This window comes from Brienomyrus brachyistius, chromosome 14, assembly GCF_023856365.1.
Source record: "Brienomyrus brachyistius isolate T26 chromosome 14, BBRACH_0.4, whole genome shotgun sequence".
Lineage (NCBI taxonomy): Eukaryota > Metazoa > Chordata > Actinopteri > Osteoglossiformes > Mormyridae > Brienomyrus > Brienomyrus brachyistius.
In genome coordinates, this window is record NC_064546.1 from 21,587,725 (window position 1) to 21,611,288 (window position 23,564).

At 53.7% G+C, this 23,564-nt stretch overlaps 1 protein-coding gene across 2 annotated transcripts in view; it reads right to left on the reverse strand.

Annotated features, from left to right (window-relative positions):
* Window positions 1–21,873, reverse strand: part of LOC125707437 (cornifin alpha-like) — a 34,213-nt gene extending 12,340 nt beyond the window's left edge. The window contains exons 1-2 of one of the 2 annotated variants that reach the window (XM_048974570.1): window positions 21,660–21,873; window positions 10,572–14,478 (exon numbers count right to left, since the gene is read on the reverse strand). In XM_048974570.1, the coding sequence (XP_048830527.1) occupies window positions 13,838–14,478; window positions 21,660–21,675 (657 nt within the window). In that variant the 5' untranslated portion in view covers window positions 21,676–21,873 and the 3' untranslated portion in view covers window positions 10,572–13,837. Of the gene's footprint in view, window positions 1–10,571; window positions 14,479–21,659 lie in introns of those variants that run through there. The other variant, XR_007382287.1, reaches the window with a different exon arrangement.
* Window positions 21,874–23,564: the final 1,691 nt, after the last annotated feature.

Consider the following 23,564-nt stretch of genomic DNA (forward strand, 5'->3'; position numbering starts at 1 on the left):
CCTACTGCATTGTGACATATGGAGGAATAATTACAAGGGGAAAATGAGGAGGCTGAGGTAGAGACAGAGGGAGAGGGAGGGAGGGAGAGAGGGAGAGAGAGAGACAGAAGGAGTTAGAGAGAGGTAGGGATAGAGAGAGGGAGATAGAGGGGGTGAAGGAGATGGAGGGACAGAGAGAGGGAGAGAGACAGAGGGAGTAAGAGAGAAGGAGGGAGAGAGAGAGAGGGAGAGAGAGAGACAGAAGGAGTTAGAGAGAGGTAGGGATAGAGAGAGGGAGATAGAGGGGGTGAAAGAGATGGAGGGACAGAGAGAGGGAGAGAGACAGAGGGAGTAAGAGAGAAGGAGGGAGAGAGAGAGAGGGAGAGACAGAGGGAGTTAGAGAGAGGTAGGGATAGAGAGAGGGAGATAGAGGGGGTGAAGGAGATGGAGGGACAGAGAGAGGGAGAGAGACAGAGGGAGTAAGAGAGAAGGAGGGAGAGAGAGAGAGGGAGAGACAGAGGGAGTTAGAGAGAGGTAGGGATAGAGAGAGGGAGATAGAGGGGGTGAAAGAGATGGAGGGACAGAGAGAGGGAGAGAGACAGAGGGAGTAAGAGAAGGAGGGAGAGAGAGAGAGGGAGAGACAGAGGGAGGGAGAGAGGAGGAGACGGCAGCCTGCAGTCAGGGACACTCTTGAGCAGTTTGGATCACGGGGGGGGGGGGGGGTTCAGAGCTCAGCAGCCCCTCCCACTTCGGTCAATATGGCTGTTCTTTTGTCTTTTCCCCACAGCTCACCCCTCATGACTCTACCCCCCTCATGGCCGCAGGCTCAGGGTTCAAGCAGAAGGGGGCAGCTTTTGGAGAAAAAGTGCTGCTGTACTGCTCTACACCATGGGGGGGAGGGCGGATACCAGATGTGCTGGTGTTGCACGTGATGCGGATGTCCCCCCTCCCAGCCACAGTGGGCTCTCTGTGCCCTCTAAGAAGTACGTCCTTGTCCCAGTGGCAACCGGACACTGAGCCGCACACTGCATCTGCCCTGTGTAGGCGTCGGGCTGTCGCTCTGTTGCCACGGCAACTTCCTCCCAGCCACATGACCCTCCCCGCTTGTGTGTCAGAGACTGCGGTGGCAACAGCCGTTAGAGCCCCCTGTCCGCAGGACACGTGTTGGGGGCCTTTGGCTACACCTGTGAGAGGGAGGCTGCAGGAAACACAGCACTAATTTGTGGGGGTTGCACCTGGACGGACAAGGTGGGGGGGGGGGGGGGTTCAGAGTCACAGGCCTGGCTCTGTCACACTCGCTGACTCCACACTGAGATCGTGTCACACTGAGAACAGGTCACACTAAGACCGTGTTACACTGAGATCAGATCTCACTGAAGCAGGGACACACTGAGATCGAGTCACACTGAGACCAGGTCACACTAAGACCGTGTTACACTGAGATCAGATCTCACTGAGACTGGGTCACACTGAGATCGAGTCACACTGAGAACAGGTCACACTAAGACCGAGTTACACTGAGATCAGATCTCACTGAAGCAGGGACACACTGAGATCGTGTCACACTGAGACCAGGTCACACTAAGACCGTGTTACACTGAGATCAGATCTCACTGAGACTGGGTCACACTGAGATCGAGTCACACTGAGAACAGGTCACACTAAGACCGTGTTACACTGAGATCAGATCTCACTGAAGCAGGGACACACTGAGATCGAGTCACACTGAGACCAGATCACACTAAGGCCATGTTACACTGAGATCAGATCTCACTGAGACTGGGTCACACTGAGATCGAGTCACACTGAGAATGGGTCACACTTAGGACAGATGGTACTAAGATTGGGTCACACTGAGACCAGATTGCACTGAGATCAGGTTGTACTGAGTCCAGATGGCACTGAGATTGGATCGCACTGAGACTGGGTCACACTGAGACCAGATTGCACTGAAGGCGGATCACACCGAGACATGATCGCACTAAGATTGGTTGCCCTGAGTCCAGGTCATACCAAGATTGGCTCAGAATGAAACAGGGTCTCACTAAGACCAGGTCATACTCAGACAGGGTCTCACTAAGACCAGGTCATACTCAGACAGGGTCGCACTGAGATCGTGTCACACTTAGACCAGGTCATACTCAGACAGGGTCTCACTGAGACCAGGTCATACTCAGACAGGGTCGCACTGAGATCGTGTCACACTGAGACCAGGTCATACTCAGACAGGGTCTCACTGAGACCAGGTCATACTCAGACAGGGTCTCACTGAGACCAGGTCATACTCAGACAGGGTTGCACTGAGACCAGGTCATACTCAGACAGGGTCTCACTAAGACCAGGTCATATTCAGACAGGGTCTCACTAAGACCAGGTCATACTCAGACAGGGTCGCACTGAGATCGTGTCACACTGAGACCAGGTCATACTCAGACAGGGTCTCACTGAGACCAGGTCATACTCAGACAGGGTCTCACTGAGACCAGGTCATACTCAGACAGGGTTGCACTGAGACCAGGTCATACTCAGACAGGGTCTCACTAAGACCAGGTCATACTCAGACAGAGTCGCAGTGAGATCGTATCACACAGGTACAGGTTACACTAAGACTGGGCCCTATTAAATTAAAAGATTAAAAAACATCATTAAAACAATGCAGCCCAAACGCTGATGAAAAGGCCACTGTAACTTAAAGGGCGAGATGGTGAAAAGGCCACTGTAACTTAAAGGCTTGCTGGTGAAAAGGCCACTGTAACTTAAAGGCGTGCTGGTGAAAAGGCCACTGTAACTTAAAGGGCGAGATGGTGAAAAGGCCACTGTAACTTAAAGGCTTGCTGGTGAAAAGGCCACTGTAACTTAAAGGCGTGCTGGTGAAAAGGCCACTGTAACTTAAAGGTGTGCTGGTGAAAAGTCCACTGTAACTTAAAGGGCGAGATGGTGAAAAGTCCACTGTAACTTAAAGGCGTGCTGGTGAAAAGGCCACTGTAACTTAAAGGCGTGCTGGTGAAAAGGCCACTGTAACTTAAAGGCGTCCTGGTGAAAAGGCCACTGTAACTTAAAGGCGTGCTGGTGAAAAGGCCACTGTAACTTAAAGGCGTGCTGGTGAAAAGGCCACTGTAACTTAAAAGGCGTGCTGGTGAAAAGGCCACTGTAACTTAAAGGCGTGCTCACTCCTTTGGCCTGAGCACTGGATCAGGATTAGGGTGAGAGCTCACAGCGCCGACAGCAGGGGGAGCCGTTAGTCTGTCGTACTCGTGGGTTTCCGCCATCATGGCAGCTTGTAGTACTACGACGGAAATGAATGCACTAACAAAGAAAAGGCACACGTGTCCAGGCGCACAAAAATATCTGACAGGATACAAAAATAACCCGAGCACCCTGACACCTGCGCCTGCACCCACACCCACACCTACACACAGGTGGCAGGAAGTCAGGCGGAGGGGGGAGGGAACAGAGCAAGAAAAATCAGACTGCTGCGGTCAGAGACGCTGTCTGCGAGTGAGTGTGCGTGTGCGTCTGTGTGAGCATGTCTGCGAGTGAGCGTGCGTGTGTCTGTGTGAGCATGTCTGCGAGTGAGCGTGCGTGTGTCTGTGTGAGCATGTCTGCGAGTGAGCGTGTGTCTGTGTGAGCATGTCTGCGAGTGAGCGTGCGTGTGTCTGTGTGAGCATGTCTGCGAGTGAGCGTGCGTGTGTCTGTGTGAGCATGTCTGCGAGTGTGTGTGTGTCTGTGTGAGCACGTCTGCGAGTGAGCGTGCGTGTGTCTGTGTGAGCACGTCTGCGAGTGAGCGTGCGTGTGTCTGTGTGAGCACGTCTGCGAGTGTATGTGCGTGTGCGTCCGTGTGAGCACGTCTGCGAGTGAGTGTGCGTGTGCGTGCGTCTGTGTGAGCATGTCTGCGAGTGTATGTGCGTGTGTCTGTGTGAGCATGTCTGCGAGTGTATGTGCGTGTGTCTGTGTGAGCATGTCTGCGAGTGTGTGTGTGTCTGTGTGAGCACGTCTGCGAGTGAGCGTGCGTGTGTCTGTGTGAGCACGTCTGCGAGTGTATGTGCGTGCGTCTGTGTGAGCATGTCTGCGAGTGTGTGTGCGTCTGTGTGAGCACGTCTGCGAGTGTGTGTGTGTCTGTGTGAGCACGTCTGTGAGTGAGCGTGCGTGTGCGTCCGTGTGAGCACGTCTGCGAGTGAGCGTGCGTGTGCGTCCGTGTGAGCACGTCTGCGAGTGAGCGTGCGTGTGCGTCCGTGTGAGCACGTCTGCGAGTGAGCGTGCGTGTGCGTCCGTGTGAGCACGTCTGCGAGTGAGCGTGCGTGTGCGTCCGTGTGAGCACGTCTGCGAGTGAGCGTGCGTGTGCGTCTGTGTGAGCACGTCTGCGAGTGAGCGTGCGTGTATCTGTGTGAGCACGTCTGCGAGTGAGCGTGCGTGTGTCTGTGTGAGCACGTCTGCGAGTGAGCGTGCGTGTGTCTGTGTGAGCACGTCTGCGAGTTAGCGTGCGTGTGTCTGTGTGAGCACGTCTGCGAGTGAGCGTGCGTGTGCGTCTGTGTGAGCACGTCTGTGAGTGAGCGTGCGTGTGTCTGTGTGAGCACGTCTGCGAGTGTGTGTGCGTGTGCGTCTGTGTGAGCACGTCTGTGAGTGAGCGTGCGTGTGCGTCTGTGTGAGCACGTCTGCGAGTGAGCGTGCGTGTGCGTCTGTGTGAGCATGTCTGTGAGTGAGCGTGCGTGTATCTGTGTGAGCACGTCTGTGAGTGAGCGTGCGTGTATCTGTGTGAGCACGTCTGCGAGTGAGCGTGCGTGTGTCTGTGTGAGCACGTCTGCGAGTGAGCGTGCGTGTGTCTGTGTGAGCACGTCTGCGAGTGAGTGTGTGTGTGTCTGTGTGAGCACGTCTGCGAGTGTATGTGCGTGTGCGTCCGTGTGAGCACGTCTGTGAGTGAGCGTGCGTGTGCGTCTGTGTGAGCACGTCTGTGAGTGAGCGTGCGTGTATCTGTGTGAGCACGTCTGCGAGTGAGCGTGCGTGTATCTGTGTGAGCACGTCTGCGAGTGAGCGTGCGTGTGCGTCTGTGTGAGCATGTCTGCGAGTGAGCGTGCGTGCGTCCGTGTGAGCGCGTCTGCGAGTGTGTGTGAGCGTGCGTGCGTCTGTGTGAGCATGTCTGTGAGTGTGTGTGCGTCTGTGTGAGCACGTCTGCGAGTGAGCGTGCGTGTGCGTCTGTGTGAGCATGTCTGCGAGTGAGCGTGCGTGCATCCGTGTGAGCGCGTCTGCGAGTGTGTGTGAGCGTGCGTGCGTCTGTGTGAGCACGTCTGCGAGTGTGTGTGAGCATGCGTCTGTGTGAGCACGTCTGCGAGTGTGTGTGCGTGTGCGTCTGTGTGAGCACGTCTGTGAGCGTGTGTGCGTCTGTGTGAGCATGTCTGTGAGTGTGTACCAGTACCAAGTTTGGGTTCATCCCCATACAGTCTGATGCCCCAGTTCCAGGAGCGATAACAGAACCCAGGGCAAGGAACCTGGAATACAGAACCCTGAGGGGAAGCCCTTCCTCATTCTGCCCCACCATGTGCTGTTCAAAATCGGCGGGGGGGGGCACGACTATAATATCTGCATCACACTACCCAAGGAGGAGTAATTATGTGTCAGAGCCCTCCAGTGACAAAGGGGGGAGTCATGTCTGCTAACCCACATCCCCCTTGTGCTATATGTTATTCATCTAGAGGAGGTTGAGGCAATGGCGCATGTTGAGCAGACCAAACAGCAGTTGTAAGCTAGACAACTTCTGATGTACTGCCACCTGCTGGTCATAAGCCTGTACTGGAAATGAACCATTTACCTGATATAATGACATGTAATGTAACAAAGAAAAGCAAAAACACAGGCAAAGCTGATATTATAGCAAAGTACATGAGATTACAGGGCAGGCAGAGATAAAAACCGTGAAATCAAATATCTCTGTGACACGTTCGATACAAAATGCAGCAGTTATTGCGCTGAAAGTAGATATGATGCTTGTTTGTGTAGTTTTATTTTTAGCCACAAGGTGGAGCCAGAGGACTTGCAGTTGCATATAGGGAATAAAAGGCTATTAATAAAGAAGCCCCCAGAATAGACCCCGAATAGGTAACTGTAAACGAGCCACCCTCTTCTGCAGCAAGTTTATTGTCTGCTGGAACAGCAGAGACACTTAGGTGGGAAAGTGCCCTACAGAGGCATGACATCATCCACACACATCCAAGATGACATTCCCAGAGGGCAGGGCACAATGAATAACATTTCATTAAGTAAAACAACTGCATCTGCGGGGCAGCTCCGCAGCCTGCATCTGCCAGGACCTCACAAACCCACAGGCACCGCTGGGGGCAGCTATGCAGCCTGCATCTGCCAGGACCTCACAAACCCACAGGCACCGCTGGGGGCAGCTATGCAGCCTGCATCTTCCAGGACCTCACAAACCCACAGGCACCACTGGGGGCAGCTATGCAGTCTACATCTGCCAGGACCTCAAAAACACGTAGGCACAGCTGTGGGCGCTCCGCCGTCTACATCTGCAAGGACCTCAAAAATCCGCAGGCACCGCTGGGGGCAGCTATGCAGTCTACATCTGCCAGGACCTCACAAACCCACAGGCACCGCTGGGGGCAGCTATGCAACCTATATCTGCCAGGACCTCACTAACCCACAGGCACCGCTGGGGGCAGCTATGCAACCTATATCTGCCAGGACCTCAAAAACACACAGGCACCCCTGGGGGCACCTCCGCAGCCTGCATCTGCCAGGACCTCACAAACCTACAGGCACCGCTGGGGGCAGCTATGCAACCTATATCAGCCAGGACCTTAAAAACACACAGGCACCCCTGGGGGCACCTATGCAGCCTGCATCTTCCAGGACCTCACATTCACACAGGCACCGCTGAGGGCAGCTATGCAGTCTACATCTGCCAGGACCTCAAAAACACGTAGGCACAGCTGTGGGCACCTATGCAGCCTGCATCTTCCAGGACCTCAAAAACACACAGGCACAGCTGTGGGCACCTCCGCAGCCTGCATCTGCCAGGACCTCACAAACACACAGGCACCGCTGAGGGCAGCTATGCAGTCTACATCTGCCAGGACCTCAAAAACACGTAGGCACAGCTGTGGGCACCTATGCAGCCTGCATCTTCCAGGACCTCAAAAACACACAGGCACCCCTGGGGGCAGCTATGCAGCCTATATCTGCCAGGACCTCAAAAACACACAGGCACCCCTGGGGGCACCTATGCAGCCTGCATCTTCTAGGACCTCAAAAACACACAGGCACCCCTGGGGGCAGCTATGCAGCCTATATCTGCCAGGACCTCAAAAACACACAGGCACCCCTGGGGGCACCTATGCAGCCTGCATCTTCTAGGACCTCAAAAACATACAGGCACTGCTGTGGGCACTTGTTGCCGGGAATTCACTGATGTAGGACATACACAGGAGTGTGTTGTTTGCCAGGTGTGGAGGAGTACCCACCTGGGCGGAGTCCCTTTTGCCCTATTTGCGTGTGCATAGGGGTGTGAAGACCACAGGAAGACCACAGGAAGACATGCCCTTTGCAGACCTCCTGATGCAGATGCAGAGGGTGCTGTATGTGTTGCGTTCACTCCTGTCTTTATCATCTTCTGCTTGAGCTTCCGATGGAGCAGAAGGAGCATCTTTGGGACCCCCACCCCTGGCACAAAACAGGGCCCCCCCTGCTGCTCTCACTCTCAAACACATTAAAAAGGCTCAGATAGAGAGGGGCAGGCATCGGGCGGTGGGGCAGCTGGGATTTGGGGGGGGGGATGAGCTAGAGCTCTGTGAAGAGGCGGGGCTGCTGGGGAGGGGCTTCACGGGGTGCTGTTTGGAGGCTTAACTTCCTGTGAAACACTGTAGCAGTGGCTCACAAGTAGGTCACAGCGGGGGGGGGGGGGGGGGCAGACCTCGGCTGCACAGAAGCATGCTGGGTAATTCACTGCAGAGATATTGGGAGGAAACCCTGAGTACTGCGCAGCATGTAACTCAAGCCTACAGGCACATGCATGAACACACACTCACACGTGCGGTATACACACTGAGCATGAACACACACTCACACGTGCGGTATACACACTGAGCGTGAACACACACTCACACGTGCGGTATACACACTGAGCATGAACACACACTCACACGTGCGGTATACACACTGAGCATGAACACACACTCACACGTGCGGTATACACACTGAGCATGAACACACACTCACACGTGCGGTATACACACTGAGCATGAACACACACTCACACGTGCGGTATACACACTGAGCATGAACACACACTCACACGTGCAGTATACACACTGAGCATGCATCAAACACTAACCCTCTTTGTCAGACACTTACCAGATCGGAACCCCCTGAAGGCCCCCCCATGCCATGCAGGAAGCCCAGGCTGGCTATCTGACATACTGGGCTGATGGATTTGAGGGGATTAGCCCTTCAGCAGAATTCACCCTGGGCATTTATGTGTGCTGAGTCTATCTGGGCGAAAATGTAAGGCCCATTTTCAATGCCAGTGCAGCCCAGAATCACAGGGTGACACAGCCTGTCTGCCGAGAGGCAGCCCAGAATCACAGGGTGACACAGCCTGTCTGCCGAGAGGCAGCCCAGAATCACAGGGTGACACAGCCTGTCTGCCGAGAGGCAGCCCAGAATCACAGGGTGACACAGCCTGTCTGCCGAGAGGCGCCCAGAATCACAGGGTGACACAGCCTGTCTGCCGAGAGGCGCCCAGAATCACAGGGTGACACAGCCTGTCTGCCGAGAGGCAGCCCAGAATCACAGGGTGACACAGCCTGTCTGCCGAGAGCCGCCCAGAATCACAGGGTGACACAGCCTGTCTGCCGAGAGCCGCCCAGAATCACAGGGTGACACAGCCTGTCTGCCGAGAGCCGCCCAGAATCACAGGGTGACACAGCCTGTCTGCCGAGAGCCGCCCAGAATCACAGGGTGACACAGCCTGTCTGCCGAGAGCCGCCCAGAATCACAGGGTGACACAGCCTGTCTGCCGAGAGCCGCCCAGAATCACAGGGTGACACAGCCTGTCTGCCGAGAGGCAGCCCAGAATCACAGGGTGACACAGCCTGTCTGCCGAGAGGCAGCCCAGAACCACAGGGTGACACAGCCTGTCTGCCGAGAGCCGCCCAGAATCACAGGGTGACACAGCCTGTCTGCCGAGAGGCAGCCCAGAACCACAGGGTGACACAGCCTGTCTGCCGAGAGCCGCCCAGAATCACAGGGTGACACAGCCTGTCTGCCGAGAGCCGCCCAGAATCACAGGGTGACACAGCCTGTCTGCCGAGAGGCGCCCAGAATCACAGGGTGACACAGCCTGTCTGCCGAGAGGCAGCCCAGAATCACAGGGTGACACAGCCTGTCTGCCGAGAGCCGCCCAGAATCACAGGGTGACACAGCCTGTCTGCCGAGAGCCGCCCAGAATCACAGGGTGACACAGCCTGTCTGCCGAGAGCCGCCCAGAATCACAGGGTGACACAGCCTGTCTGCCGAGAGGCAGCCCAGAACCACAGGGTGACACAGCCTGTCTGCCGAGAGGCAGCCCAGAATCACAGGGTGACACAGCCTGTCTGCCGAGAGGCAGCCCAGAATCACAGGGTGACACAGCCTGTCTGCCGAGAGGCAGCCCAGAATCACAGGGTGACACAGCCTGTCTGCCGAGAGGCGCCCAGAATCACAGGGTGACACAGCCTGTCTGCCGAGAGGCAGCCCAGAATCACAGGGTGACACAGCCTGTCTGCCGAGAGGCGCCCAGAATCACAGGGTGACACAGCCTGTCTGCCGAGAGGCGCCCAGAATCACAGGGTGACACAGCCTGTCTGCCGAGAGGCAGCCCAGAATCACAGGGTGACACAGCCTGTCTGCCGAGAGCCGCCCAGAATCACAGGGTGACACAGCCTGTCTGCCGAGAGCCGCCCAGAATCACAGGGTGACACAGCCTGTCTGCCGAGAGGCAGCCCAGAATCACAGGGTGACACAGCCTGTCTGCCGAGAGCCGCCCAGAATCACAGGGTGACACAGCCTGTCTGCCGAGAGGCAGCCCAGAATCACAGGGTGACACAGCCTGTCTGCCGAGAGCCGCCCAGAATCACAGGGTGACACAGCCTGTCTGCCGAGAGGCAGCCCAGAATCACAGGGTGACACAGCCTGTCTGCCGAGAGGCAGCCCAGAATCACAGGGTGACACAGCCTGTCTGCCGAGAGCCGCCCAGAATCACAGGGTGACACAGCCTGTCTGCCGAGAGGCAGCCCAGAATCACAGGGTGACACAGCCTGTCTGCCGAGAGGCAGCCCAGAATCACAGGGTGACACAGCCTGTCTGCCGAGAGCCGCCAGCCCCTGCAGAACTGCCCTGTGACCATGGGTGGGCAGGCCAAACACCCAGGGGTTAATATGGAGAGACACTCAGACCAATAGTGCAACCCTGGTAGGGGGGGGATCATGGCATGAACACACACACACACACACACACACACACACACACACACACACACACACACACACAGGGCACAGACTCGCCATTTCCAGTGAAGAAAACATGAAAAGAAAAAAAATAGAGGAATGGAGGAGCAGAAGGATCTGGAGGAGGGCAGATTAGGGTTCGGGTTCGGGTTCGGGCCCCACCGCCAGCAAGCAGCCACAGAGCACGGGCACAGAGTCCATGCTGCAGATAAACACTGAGAAAGAGTGGCCAGGAGACAGGCGGGGAACACGACACCGGGCAGGACCTCTGACGCAGACAGACAGGCACACGCACACAGACACAGTCAAAGCGCAAATACAGAGACGTTTGTGAAATGCAGAGTTTGGTTGGCAGTTGACTTTCACTTCTTCTCTTTTCTCCTTTTCTTTGGGTGGGGTTTGTGTGTTTGGCATTTCTAGTCCGTTATCCCCCCCACAAGATACAAACAGAGCTGGCCTGGGCAGAGGTGATGTGGGTGGTGTGGCAGGGGGGCAGGCCACTGTGGGGCGGCACAATCTGTCCTTTGCCTTCCTCTCTTGGGCTGCTAGACATTTGCAACAGTTATGGTGCCTGACTCATAGTCTGTGTAGTGGGACCAGGCTGCCGCACAGCATCATGGGAGCCCTGGGATTCTGGCTGGCGAGTGATGGTGTCTGGGAGGGGGATGAAAGAGGAGGCGTGGACATGAGGCTGAACACAAAGTGCGCACACTGCTGATTTTCCCACAATGCCCTGCTCTCTCATTCTGCTTGAACAGGTGGGGATGAAGGTTGGGGTTACAGGGAGGGTTACCAGGTGTGTCATTAACACAGGTGTCGTGGAGTTGAGCCCCCTTCACTGTTCACAGGTGGATGTGGGTGAGGAGTTGACCGCTGCAGCACATCTCTGGGCAGGTCACATGGGAAGAGCACGAGAGAAACCGCTGGCTGTTTGTCCCATTCTTTTTAATCCAAAGTGGTATCCTAGCAACCCTCCAGTTGCCATGGAGAGGCCTATGGTCACCCATCCCCAGCCTCTCCCCAGCGCTACAGTCAGCGGGATACTGCCTCAGGTTGTCGAACATCCTCTGCCCGTTCTGATCCCTAGGCCGGCTACCATCGCCATGGAAATCTCAGGAGCCCTTAGCATGGCGGATCATGTTACGCCTGACATCCCCGCACTTAAGATTTGGGGCTCAAAATGCCATCCGAGACGTCTCTGTTCCTGAGCCCTGGCCAGCGAGGCCTCCGCAGTGCCTGCGAGAGGCTGTCAGGAATCCCTCACGCCAACCTCACCACTGCAGTGTCTCCCGATCCGGCGTGTTACTGTCAGCAGTGCAGTGTGAGATGCAGAGCAGAGGCAGGGACAAACAGAAAGCCTAACTTTCATGAAAAGCTATTTAAAGGGATAAAGTTTTACAGCAAGGAAACCACGCCACTGCTAGGAGACTCATGCGATTACCCTCAGACCTGAGTTACAAAGAAGCCAGCTTTGGGACAGGGTGCTTTTTCGGAAAGACAGGTCATCTGCTATTTCCGTACTCGACGATGGGCCGTAAATTCTGGCTCCACATACTGTACAGGTTCAGTCTTGCGTCTTAAATCACAGAGCGACCATAGATGCGCGATCTTTGCGCATCCGGATCTAACATAAAGCTCGACAATGTATTAATAAAAACGACAAGACTAATGCGCGGCTGATTTCGTTTGCGATAGTAATGAGGAGTCTGTATGCGAGGCGCCATTGGAAGAGGGACGCTGGCTTTGCGCTCGTTTTCCCGTCGTCACCATGCACACCGAACGCTGCTCGCGGGAGGACCTTTCCCGTTTACAGGGTGTCCGTGAATCGAACAGGACAACCGTAGCGGAAAGAGGGAGAGAGAGAGGGATGGAAAGAGAAAGTCACAGCTGCGGACAGGCGCTATAAAGTGGGCGTGGCGTCAGGACAGCGAGCGGAGCCCTATCGATATTCATGAGGCCAACTGGATATTAACTGTCTGTATGAATATGACATTGGCATGGACGCCTATGCTGTGGCGGAGGGAAATTCAATAAAAAAATAAATTTTCACAATAAGAAGCCATTTCGGCATACAGGTGACTTTGCTGCCGCCCTCAAAGCAGAACTCATTTAAGGCAAAAATAAGACAATTACGCTGGATATACAAAAACCAAAGATACAGAAAGGGCCCAGATGTTGTTTTTTCACTAAATATAAACATGTTTCCCATTTGCTAAAAGGCATGGTTCTGCCATAAAATGTACACCAACTGGCAAATTGAACTAACCGCAGTGAGAGGCTGCCAGTGTTATCAAATATCAGCTTTGGCATTTATGCATTTCACGATCGACGTAATTAAGACATTTTTATTAATTTTCTAAAAGTATTTATTTTTGATCGACACATATTATTCAATATCATGACGCAATCATTAACATTAACACTATACAGCCTATTTATTTTACAATTATCCGTATATTCATTTTTATCAAAATGCAGTAAAATACTGCGGCGCCCGGCAAACCGAGGCATCGCGAAAGCACCGAAAACCAAGGAGATTTGCTTGCGGGGACAGAACAGGCTCTGCATCCTCGTCATGAACGGGACTGTAGCAGGCACCCAACGAGCACCGAACCCCCAAATACACACAGCTGAAACACAAGTTGGTCAGACGCCGAACTGTAAGGTGGGAGAGTTATGCAAGCTAAGAACACGAGAGGATCGGACTGGGTACACACAGACAAGGGCAAACATACACGCCACGATTAGGATGGCAACTATAACCATAACAACAACAGTACAAGGACTATTTACAGTTACAGACAGGGGCTATTTACAATTGCCCATAAGCATGCCAGGATATGCCAACTGCCAGTGCTACACTGCCCCCCTCCCAATGGTCGACCATCCCAGTAACTACCACCCCCAGTCCCCATCTCAGTTCTGAAGCAAGTCCCAGGGGCCCAGCACCGACCCTTCCTCTTGTGCACCTTAAGGGGACCTAATGCCTCTTTCAGGGGGTCTCCCTGGCCGAGGAACCCCACACCCAGGGACTCCCACAGCCAGGCCCATCTCCAGGGACAGCCAGCGCAAGGGGCTGCTGCAGTCGTGCTGTGGTGCGGCTTCCTTCTGACCCCAGTTCTTCTTCCTCCCCCCTTGATGGGGCCCTGAGGTTTTGTGGCAGGTGGGTTTTGCCGTGGGACTTCCTGCTTGCAGGGTCAGGCGGCCAGGCACAGCCACTCCGGCTCCAGGTGGGTAGCCTCTTGCATTCTTGCAGTCCTGCATCATGGCCTCTGCCTCCTGCAGCTTGCAGCTCTTCAGGGTTAGCTGAGCTAACTACACGCCTCCTCCGGGCTAAGCAGTGCCATCTCGTGGCCCCGTAATGTCACCTAAAATGTCTTGGTCAGGCCTGCCTGGTGGTCACGCTCCTGCTCCCAGCTGGCCAGCTTGCTGTGCAGCCGCTCCAACTCCAGGTGCTCCTGCTGGCTCTGCCTGCAGGACTGGGGTCCGGTGGGCTGACAGGGGCGGCTTCGGGGCATGCTGCGGCAGGACTGGGGTCCGGTGGGCTGACAGGGGCGGCTTCGGGGCATGCTGCGGCAGGACTGGGGTCCGGTGGGCTGACAGGGGCAGCTTCGGGGCATGCTGCGGCAGGACTGGGGTCCGGTGGGCTGACAGGGGCGGCTTCGGGGCATGCTGCGCCAGGACTGTGGTCCGGTGGGCTGACAGGGGTGGCTTCGGGGCATGCTGCGGCAGGACTGGGGTCCGGTGGGCTGACAGGGGTGGCTTCGGGGCATGCTGCGGCAGGACTGGGGTCCGGTGGGCTGACAGGGGCGGCTTCGGGGCATGCTGCGGCAGGACTGGGGTCCGGTGGGCTGAAAGGGGCGGCTTCGGGGCATGCTGCGCCAGGACTGTGGTCCGGTGGGCTGACAGGGGCGGCTTCGGGGCATGCTGCGGCAGGACTGGGGTCCGGTGGGCTGACAGGGGCGGCTTCGGGGCATGCTGCGGCAGGACTGGGGTCCGGTGGGCCCAGCTTCAGGGCATGGCGCACAAGTCCAGGGCACATCAGGAGGACAGAGCGGCACAAGACATGGGCAAACACTTGCGCAACGTGCGACATACAATCGCAACCATTAACATTAACAACAGCAGCAGCTATTTACAATTACAGACAGGGGCTATTAATAATTGCTCAGAAGCATGCTGGGATATGCTGACTCCCCCTGGGACTACAAAACATTTACAGAAGAAAAGTAATGATCTAAGTAATGATCTGAAATAAAATTAAAAACTGTATGAGCCATTAAACGGGTGTTACCTGTATAACGAGAAAAAATCTGCAGCAAACTGGTCATGAAAATATACAAAGATGTTAGTAAATGGGGCCTGGGGTCTCCTGAGGTCAGATCAGCCATAGGAAACTATGGCTGTGATCATGCATCTAAGGTGAGGTAAGAGGGGCACAGCCTAGGCGGGCGACTGCAGCACGTGGCCCTGGAAACCAGAGGTGTAGTTCTCGAGATCCGGTCTTAGACTGAAGACCGATCAACCTGATCTCGGCCTTCAGTCCATTTTTTCTTGATCTTGCATTAGTCTTGAAATATTACAAAACATATTATATGAATCAATATGCAAATATACTTCTTTCCCTTCATTAAGTGTAAATTAATTTTCCTGCGCTGTCCTGTTGTAGCAGCACTATTTAAAATGTACTACACCTCCCATCTTCCCAGCGGTATCACGTTATTGGACAGCTTCAGAGGGGGCAGGGGCTGCTGGGAAGAGGTATTGAGCAAGTGTGCCCTTTAAAAATGAATGTGAAAGATGCTGGGAAGATCGCAATCATTCATCTGTTTGTTCATAGGTCTCTCACACACACTTACACACACCTAAACAGGCCGATTCATGCTTCAGTCTGCAGAAACCCGTGACCATGAGCATGTGTGTGTATGGACTGTCCAATCCCATCCAGCCACCCGTGACCCTTAGCATGTGTGTGTATGCACTGTCCAATCCAATCCAGCCACCCGTGACCCTTAGCGTGTGTGTGTGTATGCACTGTCCAATCCCATCCAGCCACCCGTGACCCTTAGCGTGTGTGTGTGTATGCACTGTCCAATCCCATCCAGCCACCCGTGACCCTGAGCATGTGTGTGTATGCACTGTCCAATCCAATCCAGCCACCCGTGACCCTGAGCATGTGTGTGTATGCACTGTCCAATCCAATCCAGCCACCCGTGACCCTTAGCGTGTGTGTGTGTATGCACTGTCCAATCCCATCCAGCCACCCGTGACCCTTAGCGTGTGTGTGTGTATGCACTGTCCAATCCCATCCAGCCACCCGTGACCCTTAGCGTGTGTGTGTATGGACTGTCCAATCCAATCCAGCCACCCGTGACCCTTAGCGTGTGTATGTATGGACTGTCCAATCCCATCCAGCCACCCGTGACCCTTAGCGTGTGTGTGTATGCACTGTCCAATCCCATCCAGCCACCCGTGACCCTTAGCGTGTGTGTGTGTATGCACTGTCCAATCCCATCCAGCCACCCGTGACCCTTAGCGTGTGTGTGTATGGACTGTCCAATCCAATCCAGCCACCCGTGACCCTTAGTGTGTGTATGTATGGACTGTCCAATCCCATCCAGCCACCCGTGACCCTTAGCGTGTGTGTGTGTATGCACTGTCCAATCCCATCCAGCCACCCGTGACCCTTAGCGTGTGTATGTATGGACTGTCCAATCCCATCCAGCCACCCGTGACCCTTAGCGTGTGTGTGTGTATGGACTGTCCAATCCCATCCAGCCACCCGTGACCCTTAGCGTGTGTGTGTATGGACTGTCCAATCCCATCCCGCCACCCATGACCCTGAGCATATATGGGCCAATGGCAACATCGCAAGCGAGAACACAAAGGGAGGCTCACGCTCAGGCAGCATGAGGGCACCACGTAAGCCACAGTGGGGGATGGGGGGCAGCCTCCTGTTCCCAGGAGATGGGGGTCACAGCAGACAAACGACCCTGCCAGCATCAGCAGAGAGGCCCGGGTTCAAAGGTTAGCTCTTCATTTTAAGCCCCTCCATTGACTACATATATCTGCATGTATTTATCCAGCACAGGCGTGTGTGCGTCTGTCTGACATGCAGGGCCCCCTACACCCACGCCTGTGTAATCCCCGCCAGCTGGACCCGTAGGCTAATCCCTCCCCCCACCACTGTATTGATCAGCTGGGCTGGGGATCCAGGTCGAGAACGGGACAGGAGAAGAGCGTTGGGAGGGTGTGTGCATCTGTGTGTGTGTGTGGGTGTGTGTGTGTTTGAGGGGGGGGGTGGGGGGCGGACTCAACCAGAAAGCATAAATAGAGACGGCAGGGTAGAGGAGTGAGAGCCTGAGTGGAAACCACCCCCTGCACTGCTCGGCTGAAGCTGGGCTGAAGCTGGGCTGAAGCCGGGCTGAAGCCGGGCCACCCTCTGGCCAGACATGCTTACGTTGATGTACTGAAATTGGATTTTTCATGAAGGACTTCATGGATAGGGGAGCGTGGGGGGGGCACATTTCCCACTTTCTTCCTGACGACGATGTCCTGTTCTCCTGCAGCACCTCTCACCCCCGTCAGAGATGGGAAGATACCCCTTGGACCCCAGCCTCGAGGTGGATGGATGGACAGATGGATGGATGAAGCACCTCTGCCTGAGCCTCCCATTTAGCACGGAATTCCAATCTGATGCCAACCTGCCGTTCCTGATTTGGTCTGTCTGGCGTGGGGGGGGTTCACCTATCCGGTCAGCCCCTTCGCATCACACCTCCCCCCCGAATCTGGGAGCCCCCCCATCTCTGCTGCCCTCCTTTCCCTTTTTCCTTCTGCGTCGTTTTTTAAAGCCACATACAGGCTGGTGTAGAAACGTACCACAGGATGGGGGGGGAGGGGAGGAGAGGGAGGAGAGGGAGGGGGAGGGAAGGAGATAGAGAGGAGAGGGAGGAGAGGGAGAAGGGGAAGACAGAGAGCTGAGAGAGCGTTATCCAGCATCTTGGCGTGATGCTAACGACTTAGCACAGAGGGCTAGCACATTCCTGCAGACGGCGGCGTCCTGCCTGTGTGTGAGCGACTCGCCTGTGACACTGTGACCGTGACGCCGTGTGACCGTGACACACCTCACCACTTGCTCGCCTTTGTTTCGCTACAAGCCAGAAGATCCGCAAGAACAAAACAGTGACCAGGTGCCGCCTGCACCGGCACTGTCGCACGAGAAAGGTACATCCCCGCCTGCGCTGCTCCCCGCCCGCGCTGCTCCCCGCCGCTGCTCCCCGCCCGCGCTGCTCCCCGCTCCGTCCCCTACAGTTCCTGTGACGCTCTGTCCGACTCCATCACTGCTGTGGTGGACACGTTTCCCCTAACGCTTACACGCGGGAGACGGCAGCTCCGTACAAAGGCTCCGTGTGCGACGGACGTGCCGATACAGGACGCTGAGTGCAGAGGGAGCGGGAGCCTTCACGCTCGGGTTTGGCTCTTTGTGTTCACAGTGGACCTTGATTTAATTTCACACAATTAAGGCACGCGGTGAATGCCAAGGGACAGACCGCAGACACCACGGCGGACAGAGCCAGAACACACAGAACACACGTGTGGCGAGGGACCGTCTCTGCAAAAGAACATTCTAGTGAACACCCAGCGTGAGAGGCTACGGGAGTACTGCTGGTCTGGGTCCAGTGTGTCTGCAAGGCCTTTGGTCTCCAGCTGAATACAGCGGTAAACATGCTGCACGGTTTCCTATGTATGTCTGTGCCACGTGCAAATCAGTGACCCACACAGTCACTGCACAGGTGAGTTCCAGGGAATCATCCTGTACAGCACAAAACTCCACCATTTTAGTTCATATAACCTAATGAGAAAAATCACAATAAGCGTTGAATAAAGTATCCACGTAAGGATTTCAGAGGCAAGTCGGAATCTCAAGGCCGAAAACAAATGCAATATCGGTAAGAATCACCGTGACCACGGAGCAGGCGGAGGGAGCGGAGTGCGGCACTGCGGCGCCTCCGTGCTAAGTGAGGCTCGCAGGCAGCATCACGCCGAGGTGCATGCGGATTTACAAACGCGTGGCATTCACACAGGCCGGAGCAGCAGTTCTGAAATCAGTCAATTACGACGGTATTTTATTTTTTTAACTATTAACGAAAATTTAGAAACAGCAAATATCTAGACAATGATTCATACGTTGAGGTGCGTGTGACTTAAGCCGGGAAAAGAATGCAAGCTGTGGTCTGGCATCAAGATCAAACGAAACATCGGAGCACAGACGCAGCTGCAGACACGGACACCTACTGACGGCGAACCTGGCAAATGATGAGAGGTGACAGCATTTGTTTACTAAGCATTTAGACATCATTTTGTTTTCTAAGTATATAAATAAGCGAAAGGCATCAGACATCCGACGCGTTTCAGGGGCAACCCTTGGTTCGCGACGATGAAGGTTCATGAAGATGAAGGAGTCACTGCATGCGGGACATGGCACGCTAATGACGGCGACGGGCTGTTTATTTGGCCAGCGGACGGGACACTGTGCCTGGGTCGGCCATTGATCATCCACGCCGGCAGCCTCCGCCCCGCATGGGACAAGAACGGAAACCGACCGCTCCGACACGCAACGCACCGCCTCAGGCCGGAGGAGGGAGGTGGAGCAGCTCCGCTAAGTGCATCGTGTGCGGCTCCGGACGGGCGAAGCATCCCGCCAGTTTTCGGAAACATACTGCAAATATCAAGCACGAAACGCAATCTGAAATCGTACATTTGCGTTATGTGCAGACGGAAAAACGCTGAATTCGATAAGCGATGATGTGCATATTTCCATTACTACGGAGGTGTTTGGGATTTTGTCTCAATGAAATGGGCTATTAGAATAGTGAAACATGTATTGATATTTATATTTCAATCGCCTGCAGGAATCGCAGCCACGGGATTACATGAAGAAACGGGACCGCATCAGAATATTTATAGCTGAAAAACAGTAATTTCGAAGGAATGGTAGATTAAAGCGTCATCTCTATTGAAGGTTAGTTAGTGCTTTTTACAGAGAGAAAGCAGAAGAAAAATATAAACGAAACAGGAAATCACATCTTAAAACGAAACACGGTCCTTGGTCAGGTGTTAAATGCTGACTGCAGTAGCCTACATACGCAAACGAATAATGTGCGGCCTTTATTTTTACCTGCAAGGCAGGAGCAGACATCAGCAGTATAAGAGACAATAAAACGACGAGACCACGATAAAGCAGAGGCTCACCTCAGCAAAAGATCGCTGTCGCTGTTTCATTTGTGCAGGTGGAGGCCAATGTAAGTATACGGAACACTAAATAGCCATAAGATTATGTACCTATAAATGACCGAACCATTAAACTGCAGTTGCCGTCAATAAATGAACATCCAAATTCATGCTATGTAAAACATTTTAAATTCTGTTATGTGGACATATGTATATTTAAATAGTAAATGCGAACTTATAAAATTGTGTTTATTTTAAAAATGTATACTGGGGATATTTAAACACAACATGGTTTTATTTTAGAAACCCAGTTTTGTTTTAAGAAACAGAAAATTAGAATAAGAATCACCTTCGTTCTTTGATTCTGGTCTAACATCGAACAAAGACACAGAAGTCGCCCCACAAAACCAACCTAACCATTAAAAAACTAAAAGCATCCTCAAAAATAATCGTTAACAAGTTTTATGGAGTAAAGCGAGTTGCCTTCCCCAGGAAAGGCGCTTATAAGCGCCGATGTGCCCGCTTCAGTTGGAAGGGATCGGTCTCGCCGAAGCGTCACTAATGGACGCAGTTATGATAATCAGCGGACTGCAAATGACACTGTCGCATCCGCGGCCCTCTGTCATTCTCTCATGTCCTGCCGACGACACGGGGGCGGGTATGGGGTTTCCGACTGACAGAAATAAATCAATAAGCAAATAAATAAAGACAACGTGTTACTCCGCGACGCTGTTCCAACATGCCTCATGCTATGTATTTCCCGTTTTATTCCTTTGCCAGAAATAAAGAGCACGGCGGCGGGAACGGCAATGCGTGCTTCTCTTTGTTTCCTGTCATCCTACAAAAATAAGCAGGAATTGCAGCTGCAACACGGCTTTTCGCCACCATTTTCCGCCAGGCATCAGTAGTCATTATGCATTACGGAGGTCACCGGCGAGGTCAGCATAAAGCAGGGATCTTAAATAGACTGTGTTACCAATATGCACAAGGATAGACACTGGCACACACGTACATGTAACATTTGCCGGGGTGGGGGGGAGGTGTCCCTCCCCGCCACCTAGTCTTTGTTTCCCCGCTGCCTTTCTGAAGAGCTACTCCTCCGGGACAGACCAGGCCCGGACTCTGACCTCTGACACGACAGATTGTTTTATTATGCTAACCACGTGGATATCAGGGGGAGGCGCGAGTAATAAATCCCAAAGTAAATGCATGGAGTCTCAATGCCGGCACGCATTACAAACGAACGGGGGGGGGTGCAGCTGACGTCATCATCTTCACGCTCATCACATGCACAGTGAAAGCAAGCAAAACAGTTCTTAGGATTAGCTGCCGAGAGCTCTGGGTCTCGAGAAAGATTCCCAGGAGACTGCAGAAGTTCGGCTGGCGAGGAAGCAGGCCTCGGACACCCCAAAATTATGCGCTTCAGCAGCGGTAGCCCAGTACGGCCGAAACATGCAAGTCTGATGCGCCCCCTGCTGGATAGAGGGGCCCAAACATACTGATACCAGCTTAATCGCTACTGCTTCCTGACAACATTCACCCGCTGCGTGTAAGGGCGGACAAAATGGCCATGTGGCCCAGACATTCTTGGAGGAGCACACCCAAGGAGACTGCAGATTAAGGGACCACTCGCGCATGAGAGAGGACGCCATGGGGGTACGAGGTCAAGTTCACGCACACGCAGTGACAGAGATGAGCAGCCCAGAGGGACAGAAAGCTAACGGTTAGCCTGCTCTGTGCCAGGACATTTGGCTCAAGCACGGCACCCTTCTCAAGATTTCAAACAGCTTCTGTCAGTTGACAGTGGGGAATGGTCTCCAGTTTTACTGGGTCTCGTTCGCATGTTGTTACCAAACTATCCCTCTGAAATCACAGAAATCACTTTTAACTTCTTTAAGAGTTTAAGCTTTTCACAGATAACAAGCAACAGACGCACATACAAAAGCATATAAAACAGACCTGCGTGTCGCTCCATCCGAATAGGAGGGTCTAACTTTTACAGAAGAAAGATCCTGGAGGACAGACCGCGGTACTGCATGGATGGATGGATAGAGGCGCCATATTTGTTACGGCCGCTGAAAATGGGTCAGCAGCGTACGATGATACTATGTCGCCACCTGCTGACTGCGCATATGAAATGCAACGTTCACGGGTCTAATTCAGCTCTTTGTTCTGAGCGGACTACCCGACATTACAAGCATGATATATAAATAAAAAATATGATAAATGATTCTCAACGGCACACACGCATTTTAAGTACAATAGAACCCAGTGTTTTGCACATTCATGAATCATTGTTGCCATCGCCTGGACGGGAGACATACTGCAATACACTATATATGTCTAAACAAAATTAATTTAAAAGCCGTGCATGCGCAATTCTGAAAAGTGGGCAGCTCGAAATGATGGTGCTATATGCTTGTTCTGGAAGGCGACGAACTGAAGTGTGTCGTATAACGAGAGACGTAGGGGTAGCTTCGCGCGAGTGAGGGATGATTAAAGCGGTAATGTAATCAGCAAACGGCTTGACTTCCATATTGAAAATCGCAAAACGCGCCGTTCATGACAGCAATCATTACAGCGGCCGCGTGAGGGTGCGCGCGGAGAAGCACCGTGAAGATCCCGGCTAGTAGCAGGCAGACGCATGCGCCTCGCGTGCATCGTCCTCCACTGCAGGTGAAAGCCCGTGGAGCCGTGGGGAGCCCCAAAGCCCAGGCGGAGCGCATTTACGTCGGCTGTCGGTACAAACACGTGCGCATTAGTGAATACTCACCTTCGAGATGTAATGCCAGAGCGTGCAGGATGGAGTGTTCTACCCATGAGTTTTAAAATGCTTATTTAGATATGCAAATCGAATAAGCAAGTGCGGTGCGGAGAGTCCTGCTACGGCACATGTAGCGTATAAACACACACGGGACAAATGAGCCGCGGTGGGTGGGAATGTGACGTTCTGTCAGGCAGGCATAGGGAGATTGGTTCCCCCTTGGGTCAGGCTGGTGATTGACAGAACACAGCGACAGAACATGGGAACACTTGCGAACACCAGTGCTCCCATCACCAAAACTGTTTAAATGAACCCGAGCAGAAAGGCTGACGTGTGTACATTTTACCAGGGAGATACTGGTGTACATTAGCAACCTTAGGCTGCGTCTGGCAAAGCAGACAGGAGGTCTAGAAGCTTCCATTATAACGCTGCTAATGCTACCAGAGTCCTATTATAATCTAAAGAGTTATGATTGGTGCACCTACTCCTGTGGCATACTGGGTACTGCAGAAGGGAAGAAACTCCCTGTGTGACTCAAAGTCACGATGTGAGGAAAGTCGTGGCAGCACAGCCTCAAACACCACATGGAGATCATGGAGGACTAAACATGCTAAAGCTACCACCAAAAAGCATCAGAGGAGGAGGAAGCTGCAGGCTGGTGTGGAGAAAGCTGTCCCATCTGCCACACAGCAGCTTCCCACCACAGCCATGCCAGAGTCTTTCCAAGGCATAAGATGCTAGAGGTAGGTCTGGCTTTGGGGTGTTGTTCACAGCTTCACGGTTCAGACTGTGAAAGTCCAGATAGAAAATGTTTGGCTGGAAACCAAACATTCACACAGACGGAATAAAAACAAAAAAAATCCTGAGCAACCGCTGAACATGAGAAAATGAGCAAGACCTTTAGTTACAGTGCATCAGAAACAGCTGAGAAGACCACCTTCCTGCAGCCACTGGTCTGGAAAGCCTGCCACTGCCGGATGTGGAAGGCGCACTCAGCACATGGGAGACAGCACTGGCCATCTGGGGCGCTTTGAGGGCCAGATGCCCACGACACTGTGGCCGGGTCCAAGGTTCTGGTTTGGCTCACAACCAGAATTCAA